At 43.4% G+C, this 12,239-nt stretch overlaps 1 protein-coding gene across 4 annotated transcripts in view; it reads left to right on the top strand.

Annotated features, from left to right (window-relative positions):
* DMPK (DM1 protein kinase) overlaps nucleotides 1–12,239 on the top strand; it is a 751,292-nt gene that overhangs the window by 618,397 nt on the left and 120,656 nt on the right. For all 4 annotated transcript variants that reach the window (XM_069207733.1, XM_069207732.1, XM_069207734.1 and 1 more), the window contains exons 10-11: nucleotides 1,404–1,503; nucleotides 1,747–1,889. In XM_069207733.1, coding sequence (XP_069063834.1) covers nucleotides 1,404–1,503; nucleotides 1,747–1,889 — 243 coding nt within the window. The remainder of the gene's footprint in view (nucleotides 1–1,403; nucleotides 1,504–1,746; nucleotides 1,890–12,239) is intronic.

Raw genomic sequence — 12,239 nt, 5'->3', positions numbered from 1 at the left:
AGCTCCACAAATCTCAAACATGTTTAGTGTGTTCTGCGCTAATCAATTTGATGTGTCCTTTTTAACATAGAATGTTTGTTGCAAATACAATTTTAAATGAACAATAAGCACTACGTTTTATAAGTTTTCCAAAGACTGTAACAGATATATGCAGTAGACACACGTTTCATTACACCAGAAGTACTATTGAAAGCCATGTTTTATTTTAAGGTGGAATGCGATTGTATGTTCAGATTGTTTGTGAGTTGTATCAGACCAAATGAATAAATGTAAATTTTAAAATACTTTAGCTCTGTTGTTTTTTTTAATGCTTTTATTGACAGACCACATCAGCTGATCATTATTGTAATTTTACTTCAGGTGCGATGATTGAGTGCGGCTCGGAAAAATCAGTATGCAGCTCATTAAATCTCTTCTGTGTTTGTTGTATGTCAGACTATCAGTAACAAAATATCGTCTGATACAATAATTGTGGCCTATATAAATAGCACTTCAATAGGTGTAGATTTTTTGTTATCAACTCTAGTGGGAAGAAGTTTTTGTAAACGATTTTCAGGACCTAATACTTTCTCAGAGGATATTTAGGACAAGATCTTCTAGTACCACCATACTCTTACTCATTGCTTACTAAGGGCAACGTTCTAGGCTTTGATACATGCCCATCATGAGTAGATGTGTGGATTGTTCTAAGCACTTTAAAACGAATTGTGAGTACCTGGCATGAAGGATGTTAATTACTCACCCCTACAGTAAACTACTCACTGGATCCTTTTAACTCCGGGTGTGCTGAATGACCGAGAATACCAGGTTTACTCTTGAGAATTGGCTAAGAAATTAGGTGATACATAGGGAATCAGTAATCCCAGCTCCTACTCCCCCAGTAGCTCCTCCTTTTACCTTTGACATTCACTTAGAGATTGTAGCTGCTTTTAAAAGTCTAAATTCTGGATGAAAGAAACATGCCAATGGTGTTCTGGCAGATCTTATAATTCTGATGGGGCCATTATTTTCTGTTACTGCTTCCATCATATTTAAAAGGGACCTTATACTCAGGCCATTTGAGGTTGCTTTAACATGAAATTATGGCAGTATGTAAAACAAAGTAATTAGTGAACCTTACATTTTCTAAGAACATTCTGTCTAAAAGATTCTCGAGCAATGTGGGTACACAGGTGAGCAAAGGCAGGTTGACCTCTAAGGATATCATACGCTATTTTCTCTGAAAGTTCAGTAACCTTCATGCTGGCTAGTGACTATGAAGGACAGGTTCGACTTGAACTGGGACTTCTTATCTAGGACGCTGGCTGGAATTGCAAGTATTATTTTATTTGTTTCTGGATTGAGTGATTAAAAATTAGGCAAAAACTGGAGTAGTGAACCATGTTCTTTTCTCTCCTATACAGCGAAGGCCGTCTGGAGAGGACAGCAGACATCAACTTGGAGATGGACTGTGATCGGAGGACTCCAACCCCAGAGCCTCACAAGGGCCTGGGAGAAGCTCAGGTGAGAGCAGCATTCAAACTGGGACACTGAAGTTACATTTTGCTCCATCTGTAGATTTCCCTTGGCAGTGGGCTAATTTGACACTTTGCAGCGAGTTAGCCTTAGTCCAGTCCCCTTGTTGGTAATGCCACCAGAGACAGGGAATGAGTGTTGAGGCAGCCCTTTACACTGTACATTCCTAGTTCATTGATGTATGGCCTGTAAGTGGAAAACACAGATTTCTAGCACCTATTTATGTTCTAGGCCTGGAGCCTGCCAGATGGTCAGACCTTCAACATCTCAGCCTTTCTAGACCTGCAGTCAGCCCTCGAGGAGGAGATCCATACCCGGGAGGTCTTACAGGAGGAGCTCAAGATGGTGAAGATGGCCAATCAAACATTTGCTGGGTAAGAATGTGGCAAGAGCAGGAGCTCATGAGTTGCTTGTGGCTGCTACAGCGCATCGTTATTTACTAAGGTCCTGTTGTACAATCCTGCCTAATATCAGCAGTGTGACTTGAGCTCACTGCATTAGTATATTCTGAAACTCATGATGACAATTGAAATGCGGTGCAAAGCACTACGTACAAAGAGTAGGAATTACTGCATAGACTACAGAGGAGATAATCACATCTACCTTCAAAAGTAATGGACCACATCACCCAGAAGAGTCTTGGGGCCAGATGTAGGAAACGTTTAGCGAGTCGCAAACGGCAAAAATTGCCGTTTGCGACTCACTAAACGCGTTTCCCAATGCAGAAATGCATATTGCGAGTCGGTACCGACTCGCAATATGCATTTCAGACTCGCAAATAGGAAGGGGTAGTCCCTTCCTATTTGCGAGTCTGAGTGGTATGCAATACCACGCGGTCGCAAATGGTATCGCAGTTACCATCCACTTCAAGTGGATGGTAACCCACTCGCAAATTGGAAGGGGTCCCCATGGGACCCCTTCCACTTTGTGAATGGACCCAAAAATATTTTTTCAGGGCAGGGAGTGGTCCAAGGGACCACTCCCTGCCCTGAAAAAATACCGAAACTAAAGGTTTCGTTTTTTTTTTTAAGTGCAGCTCGTTTTCCTTTAAGGAAAACGGGCTACACTTAAAAAAAAAAAAAACTGCTTTATTGAAAGCGGTCACGAACATGGAGGTCTGCTGACGACAGCAGGCCTCCATGTTTGCGAGTGCCTATACTCGGATGGACTCGCAAATTGCAAGTCGCAATTTGCAATATTGCTACATCTGGCCCTTGGTGCATACTAAAACTGCATTGCCTGAAAGTAGCAATAACAAATGGCTCCAGACCTCCTGCCACTGCCAGCCCTCACCACCCTTAGGTGGCTAAGATATGGACATGATTTGTGGCCGTTGTCCTGTGCTCACTCTATCATACGGCTCAGTCTATACCTGACTGAAGATGCCCGAATAGGTTGAAGTATGTCTTGGTTTGCTTATGTTCAAGGGGAAACATGGCCTGGCAGTTCGGGTTGCACTTTCCTCATCGGAACAAGATCAAGTCTGATTTGCATATGGCTGATTCCTGTCTGGAGTGACATTATAGGAAAAAGAACGAACGACTGGAAAGTGACCCAGAGTAATTACATCTGGCTGAGAGTAATTCAGCCATTCCACCATCACTTTCTTGGTAGTTTATGTAAATATTGCCGTCAATTCAGAATTCTATGCTTTGGTCTCATGAGACTGTTTCTAAAACTCCTTTAATCCTCGATTCCTATGTATTTGCTTTACAATTTAAGTATGATTTGGGGATTCCCCATCAGAGCTAGGCTTAGTTGTACTTGGTTTCAGTGTGTGGCAGATTAGTTCTGCTTCTGACTCTTCATTAACTAACCAGTCACCATCTTGGGGCAAATCTTGGTTGAGCACTTTTGGGACTGGTAGTTTCCTTTATGTGCTACTGACTGGCAATGTAATGCGCCCTGCATCTAGCCTTTCTAGAGCACGATCATAGTCACACGGGTAGCGGAATGCATTACATAAAAAAAATTAAATTGCAATGCAAGCGCTTTATACCTTCAATGAAATGACTGTTAAGATATTAAGACAAAATATATTAACGCTGTTAAGGATTATAAAAAAGCCATTCGTCAGAGAAGTCTTTAATATTGTGAAAAGGTTGTTTTTGTCGAATTGCACCAATACTATGGTGATGTCTTCCATTGCATTATGTATATTTTTCATCAGATTTTGTCTCCCGTTTTTTTATACTTTTTTCAAACTCACTTAGACTCAGGATATTCCTTCAAAAATACTGGTTATTAATTTTGTCGCCTCACGCTCGACTATGGCTAAAACGGTAAACTGTATTTAATGTGCCTCTCTTCTGAATCTTAGCTCTCATTCTGCATTATGCAACCACTCAAATCAGGCCAGTCCTTCCAGGCCTATGCAGTCTTTCATTATCTTCTGCCTCATTGCCTACTTATTGGAAGAACGTTTTGGTAGTTATTTTATGAAAGAAATCCTTTGGCTGATCCAGCCATGTTGACAGACCGTTATTCTATTTCTTCATTGCCTCTTCCAGCTAAACTCTTGGAAAATATGTGAACCTGTAGCAGCCTTCCTTCCTTTAGACTAACACTTACCTTGACCCTATGGAATCCAGTTTTAGGTCTTTTCGTTGTATAAAGTCTGCATTATAAGTCTTTGCTGAAGTCTTAAGATAAAGGTGGATCACAGCAGTACTTTGGCTCCAGTACATTTAGCCGTCAGCAGCATTTGACTCTGTGAATTACTGTAAATTACTTTGTTGTATTGTGGATTGTGGTGCATTCAAGACGCTGCACTTTCGTCGGTGGACTCCTTCCTTGTTCTCCACCTGCGACCTTATAAGTTGAATCAATTCTATTAAACTTTATTCTGCAGATTTTTTTAAAACAGTCATAAAAGTACATATACAAGTAATCAGCATTAAAAACACAAAATAAAAACAGATTAAAAAACAATCTAGTTTCTTCCCCTTATTAAAAGATCTGCATAAAAAGACGTGCAATTCACCCCAATGCATACAAATAGTTCATGGATATCATGCATATCATAAATACACAATACTTTGCCTGAGACGTATTGCTCCCCTTATAAAGAGGACTATATTAAAACATACACAATGATCTCCAAGCACGGACAAAAAACGCAGTGTATCTTTGTAGTCTCTAATAATCTGCACATAAAGAATTGGCTAAAGATAATAACGCCTAAGGTTCTTATAGAAATCACAAAACAACATAAAGTGCTCAGTACTCTGCTTAGACAGACCATCACAAGAACTGGCCATTATATCAGGTGGGCAAGTCTTCACACTAGGAAACGCAACCAGGTGATGAGCAGTGCCCACACAAAATCTATTTAAGACATTACAATGGTAAAGGCTATTAATACATGACAAATAAAACTGACTGGCCTCATATAGCCTTATAAACCGCTGAAGCAGGCTATACTGGCCATTAAAGGCCTGCTCCAGCATTAAAGGCCCGAGCTGAAGGTGAGGGTCTTTAAGAAGAGAGCAGACTTTAATGCCAGTATTGCCCAGCGACAAAGGGCTATAAGGCTATTAGAAAGGTCTGCCACTAGGGGGCAAAATGTCCTAATAACTAAAACAAAGGCCTCACAGAGCCCAAGGGGATTGAAATCCCTTTGGGCACCCTGAGGCTTTTGTTCACAGCAACAACTGTGAAAAAAAACATTGGAATGCTGGATCTCCAGGCTTTTACAGGTCATTAGAAGCCTGGAGCACTCCATTTTTTTTCAATGGAGCTCCCAAGATTCCAATGTTCTAATACGAATTAAGTGACAAATAAAATGCAACAGTAGTTTTCTTCTGCTCCTCGCACATTCTCTGCTCAGCTCTCTGTAAAGAATGTCAAATTGTTTAAGCTTTTATCAAGAGATAGTACCTTCTGATTATTTTTCAGGACAGGCATATTGAATAAAGAGCTAAAACTTGTTTATATAGGAGAGCCAGGAGATTTAGGAAACATGATCCAGAGTAAGGCAGTCAGAAATGATTGATTTTGTAAATCTTGTTTCCTCCTTGCTCCATACAGAGAACCAAAGTAGTAATGGGTTTAATAAAAGGAGGTCCTCTAAATATCGAAGACCAACCTCTTAATGGACAATCATGGAAGATGCTGAAGCGGGAAGATATAACAGGTGTTTTAAAAAGGAATTTTTTACAACCTGTAGGTGGTGAATAGTGGTATAACCCCACAAACCCACCCCAAAAAAGCAGTAGAAACCTCTCTAGCCATGTATATTTCTACCATCTCTTTAAGGGGTCGGGAACCCAATTTATGAGAGAACCTGAAGATTCCATGACAGTTTATGCTCATCTTGGTGCTGGGACCAAGCACCATTATTCGTAAATAATATCCCACAATAACAGAAAGAGTTAACACTAGTTATCTGAGTATTCCTGATAAAAAAGATCTACTTTTTTGCACTTTTTTCCCCCATGCCATAGTACAGATTGTAGTTTTAATAATCACCCGTTTCTTTGATTTCCTAAAGGTCCCGAATGCATTCATCAGTTTCTGCAGGCCGATGAATGTCCTAGATAATAGAACAGCATCGTTGGCATATCATAACAGGAACAGAACGGCCGGCGACTATAGGTGTATCAACCTGTAGAAGCTGAAGGGCACCTTCGACCCCATTAATAAAAAACAAAAAACAGAGATGAGCCCATACTCATCCCTGTCTTATTCCCCTCGATACTCTAAATGGGGGAGTGTATTCACCAAGTGGGCCAAAGCGGAACTTTGCTGATAAATTCTCATACAGACATGCAAGAAAACAAATGATGTCTTCCGGTGCACAAAGATTAATCAATGTTGACCAAACGATGGAGAGATCCACCAAATTGAACACATTGCTAAGATCAGCAGAGCAGAGATAAATTGAACTTGACTTACCCCTTGTATACTTTCCAATCAACAACTCAGATTAACACCTTGCTCAACCGTCCCCAGGCCCTTCCTAAAACCAAACTGTACTTCTAATAACATCGAATTATTCTCTGCCCACTCCTCTAACCTTGTCAATAGAACTTTGCTCATCAGTTTAACTGAAGCAACCACAAGGGAAGTAGGGCAATATCATTTGGGATCTGATTTATCACACTTCTTAAAAATAGGGACAATTGTCAAAACTGCCCAGGAAGTAGGAATCACACATTCTGCTGCTTCAATAAACATGTGTCAGGATAGTGCCCCATAAATCCCTAGCTGCTTTAAACGTATCAACAGGACCGCCGTCTGGTCCGGGGGCATTCTCTGCTTTACTTTGCTGGTGGACAAGGAGAACCTCCTCAAGGGTAATATGTAAAGGAAGATTCCTGCGTTGATCCCCTCAAAGCCTACCGGCTACCTTCCTGGTTTGAACTGAAAATTGATGAAAAATGGGCTACCCAGGTTTTACCAGGAATAAGCAAATTGAGCTCTGGAATTACTTCACTCTTTGAAAAAGGGGTGTTGACCGTTTCCCAAAATAATTTGGCATCCTTTGCCTCAGCAGCCCGAATCAGTTTATTCCAGGCTTCTTCCTGTAACTCTTTCTCCCTAGCCACCACCACCTGCTTATGTGTTTGTGGAGGGACTTAACAGTCAAATGATCTATAGGGGAACAATGAAGGGCCAACCTCACACGCTGAGAGGCCAGAGAACACAAATGATCAAACCACCTCGGATTCTTATCTATTTTGGTTCGCAGTGGTCAAATAAGGAGAAAACCTATTGTGTCAATAATCTTGTAAAAGGTTGACATCATCTTTCCATAATCCACCACCTCCCACAGACAGTAGTAATATTCAACAAAGTTACAGTTTACAGCTTGATGCAAAACTCTACTGGGTTCTATGCCTGTCCGTTTGATTAAAATACCATTGGGTCTCACAGGGGCAATATAAACTTTTCATGTGTCCTCGACATTTTTTGCAGCCCAGAACAAAAGTGGTAAAACTGTTGGATTGTGATCGCTCATTGCAGTTGGGATAATACTGAGTGTAATAATCAGGTACCAAGCCAAATTAGATATCAGAATATGGTCAATGATGGTGTGGGAATCCCAGCCTATAAAAGATAGGGTCTTCCCGTCTCCCCTCCCCCAACCCCTACCCTCACCCCACCCCTACCATCATACCATTTACAATCTAACAAAAGAAGGTCATATTTAACAAATAAGGAATTCAATGCCTACCCATAATCATGGTGGGGAAAATGTAAGGTACCAACACCATTGTGACTAGAAATGCCACATATTTGCTTGGCTGGGAGGGGTCATACCTACGTATTAAAGTCACCTGCCCATATCAATAGTGAGAGCAGATAGATTGCTAGAAGGCTTCTAATCCTTCATCAAGGGCACAAGCCACCGTGCTATGAGAAGCACTGAATACACTGTTGTAGGAAAGTACCATCTTGCCTGGCATGTTACCCCCATTTTTCACTGTATATATGTTGTTTTAGTTGTATGTGTCACTGGGACCCTGGTAACCCAGGGCCCCAGTGCTCATAAGTGTGCCTGAATGTGTTACCTGTGTAGTGACTAACTGTCTCACTGAGGTTCTGCTAATCAGAACCTCAATGGTTATGCTCTCTCATTTCTTTCCAAATTGTCACTAACAGGCTAGTGACCATTTTTAACAATTTACATTGGCTTACTGGAACACCCTTATAATTCCCTAGTATATGGTACTGAGGTACCCAGGGTATTGGGGTTCCAGGAGATCCCTATGGGCTGCAGCATTTCTTTTGCCACCCATAGGGAGCTCTGACAATTCTTACACAGGCCTGCCACTGCAGCCTGAGTGAAATAACGTCCACGTTATTTCACAGCCATTTTATACTGCACTTAAGTAACTTATAAGTCACCTATATGTCTAACCTTTACCTGGTAAAGGTTAGGTGCAAAGTTACTTAGTGTGAGGGCACCCTGGCACTAGCCAAGGTGCCCCCACATTGTTCAGAGCCAATTCCCTGAATTTTGTGAGTGCGGGGACACCATTACACGCGTGCACTACATATAGGTCACTACCTATATGTAGCTTCACAATGGTAACTCCGAATATGGCCATGTAACATGTCTATGATCATGGAATTGCCCCCTCTATGCCATCCTGGCATAGTTGGCACAATCCCATGATCCCAGTGGTCTGTAGCACAGACCCTGGTACTGCCAAACTGCCCTTCCTGGGGTTTCACTGCAGCTGCTGCTGCTGCCAACCCCTCAAACAGGCATCTGCCCTCCTGGGGTCCAGCCAGGCCTGGCCCAGGATGGCAGAACAAAGAACTTCCTCTGAGAGAGGGTGTGACACCCTCTCCCTTTGGAAAATGGTGTGAAGGCAGGAGAGGAGTAGCCTCCCCCAGCCTCTGGAAATGCTTTGTTGGGCACAGATGTGCCCAATTCTGCATAAGCCAGTCTACACCGGTTCAGGGGACCCCTTAGCCCTGCTCTGGCGCGAAACTGGACAAAGGAAAGGGGAGTGACCACTCCCCTGACCTGCACCTCCCCTGGGAGGTGTCCAGAGCTCCTCCAGTGTGCTCCAGACCTCTGCCATCTTGGAAACAGAGGTGCTGCTGGCACACTGGACTGCTCTGAGTGGCCAGTGCCACCAGGTGACGTCAGAGACTCCTTCTGATAGGCTCCTTCAGGTGTTAGTAGCCTATCCTCTCTCCTAGGTAGCCAAACCCTCTTTTCTGGCTATTTAGGGTCTCTGTCTCTGGGGAAACTTTAGATAACGAATGCAAGAGCTCATCCGAGTTCCTCTGCATCTCTCTCTTCACCTTCTGATAAGGAATCGACTGCTGACCGCGCTGGAAGCCTGCAAACCTGCAACATAGTAGCAAAGACGACTACTGCAACTCTGTAACGCTGATCCTGCCACCTTCTCGACTGTTTTCCTGCTTGTGCATGCTGTGGGGGTAGTCTGCCTCCTCTCTGCACCAGAAGCTCCGAAGAAATCTCCCGTGGGTCGACGGAATCTTCCCCCTGCAACCGCAGGCACCAAAAAGCTGCATTACCGGTCCCTTGGGTCTCCTCTCAGCACGACGAGCGAGGTCCCTCGAATCCAGCGACTCTGTCCAAGTGACCCCCACAGTCCAGTGACTCTTCAGTCCAAGTTTGGTGGAGGTAAGTCCTTGCCTCACCTCGCTGGGCTGCATTGCTGGGAACCGCGACTTTTGCAGCTACTCCGGCCCCTGTGCACTTCCGGCGGAAATCCTGTGTGCACAGCCAAGCCTGGGTCCACGGCACTCTAACCTGCATTGCACGACTTTCTAAGTTGGTCTCCGGCGACGTGGGACTCCTTTGTGCAACTTCGGCGAGCACCGTTTCACGCATCCTCGTAGTGCCTGTTTCTGGCACTTTTCCGGGTGCTACCTGCTTCAGAGAGGGTTCCTTGTCTTGCTCGACGTCCCCTCTCTCTGCTGGTCCAATTTGCGACCTCCTGGTCCCTCCTGGGCCTCAGCAGCGCCCAAAAACGCTAACCGCATGATTTGCAGCTAGCAAGGCTTGTTGGCGTTCTTTCGGCGGGAAAACACTTCTGCACGACTCTCCACGGCGAGAGGGATCCGTCCACCAGAGCGGAAGTCTCTAGCCCTTTTCGTTCCTGCGGAAACCTCAGCTTCTTCTGTCCAGTAGAAGCTTCTTTGCACCCGCAGCTGGCATTTCCTGGGCATCTGCCCATCTCCGACTTGCTTGTGACTTTTGGACTTGGTCCCCTTGTTCCACAGGTATCCTAGATTGGAAATCCACAGTTGTTGCATTGCTGGTTTGTGTCTTTCCTGCATTATTCCTCTAACACGACTTCTTTGTCCTTAGGGGAACTTTAGTGCACTTTGCACTCACTTTTCAGGGTCTTGGGAGGGTTATTTTTCTAACTCTCACTATTTTCTAATAGTTCCAGCAACCCTCTACAAGGTCACATAGGTTTGGGGTCCATTCGTGGTTCGCATTCCACTTTTGGAGTATATGGTTTGTGTTGCCCCTATCCCTATGTTTCCCCATTGCATCCTATTGTAACTATACATTGTTTGCAGTTTTCTAAGACTATACTGCATATTTTTGCTATTGTGTATATATATCTTGTGTATATTTCCTATCCTCTCACTGAGGGTACACTCTAAGATACTTTGGCATATTGTCATAAAAATAAAGTACCTTTATTTTTAGTATAACTGTGTATTGTGTTTTCTTATGATATTGTGCATATGACACTAAGTGGTACTGTAGTAGCTTCACACGTCTCCTAGTTCAGCCTAAGCTGCTCTGCTAAGCTACCATTATCTATCAGCCTAAGCTGCTAGACACCCTATACACTAATAAGGGATAACTGGGCCTGGTGCAAGGTGCAAGTACCCCTTGGTACTCACTACAAGCCAGTCCAGCCTCCTACAACTGTTATAAAAATTGACTACCACCAAGTCAGGACCATCTTTCATTGTTAACCACAGGAACTGAGAGTGAGGTGTAACAGACGAAGACCTTTTAACAGTTACAGACAATTTATTTGATATTAGAGTCTGCAGTCCTCCTTTAGCATGCTCTGCCGTTGATAGAATAGCATCCAAAAAGTGGGAGGGAAAACCTATAACGTGAGTGGGTTCCACGCACTAGTTTTCCTGTATACAAATAACATCACATACTGATATAATGCCTAGCCAGGGAATCCAGCTTATTGTATAGTCCACACACATTCCAGGTAACACATTTGCAACCATGTACAAGCCCCTTCCATGCTTTGCTCAATAGAGTCTAAACAAATGATGATTTATAAGAATCAGTGAGCCCAAGATTGATACTAGGATTCAGGAAATGGGTAGATACTGATGAGCAAAATAAGTTAGTTTTAGAAGGTTCCGTTACTAAAACCAGAGGATTAACCCCACATCAGTTCTCACACCCATGGGAGCAGAAAGAAGCCCCCCTCTTATTGTGTTAATCATTATTTTCCAACAAACTCAGGGCCTTGTACCTAATAGACAGTGGTATAGGGTTATTAGACAAGAAGCTGTACTCTGGCAACAGTCGTTTGTTTATTTTGTCAGTGGGCGGTACAGAACATTTAAGATGGCAATAGAAAAAGCCCAGTGGAACTAATGCAATAAAATTAGCCGATGGGGCAATTGGCATTGACCTTGCTAAAGACTCCCCTGAAAGTCTAGGTTGCTTAACATTTATGATGCTGCAATCCCCCTTAAACACTTTTCTTAGCAGGCCAATCCAACCCACACGCCTTGTCATCAAAATTTGGTAGGCCTGTCGTAGTTTGGACTAAGTGGAATTGCACGCTAAGAATGGAGCCAATGGATTACTTTATTCTTTAACAACTCTGGTGATACACTAGTACCAGAAACTAGAGGGGGGACATTAACCAATACTGCCACATAAGGACAGCATGCTGGGTGTAAGTTGATAGTCATAGGATCACCAGGTTCCTCAGGTCCATTTCTCTCAAGTCGTTCAAGCAACGATATAGGCCTTTGGTTCGAGGAGAGAGAAAGCTGAAGCTGCTGAGTCTGGTGGGTACCGGCTATAGTCAATGATTGAACTGGCCGCAGTATACTGTCCGTCGGATTCATGGCTGGGGTATGATGAATGTGGCTGGAAAGGTTTGACACTGAAACACCAGTATGTATAATACTTTTCATACCATCTCTCAAAAGGGGCCCAGGCCCTTGTCCCTTCAACGTGTCACCTACTGTACATTCCCTAGTGCCAGCTTAGACTGAGGTAGACTGGTCCG

Source organism: Pleurodeles waltl, chromosome 9, assembly GCF_031143425.1.
Source record: "Pleurodeles waltl isolate 20211129_DDA chromosome 9, aPleWal1.hap1.20221129, whole genome shotgun sequence".
Taxonomy (NCBI): domain Eukaryota; kingdom Metazoa; phylum Chordata; class Amphibia; order Caudata; family Salamandridae; genus Pleurodeles; species Pleurodeles waltl.
Note: the sequence above shows the minus strand (reverse complement) of the source record. Positions and strands in the feature narration are given on the sequence as shown.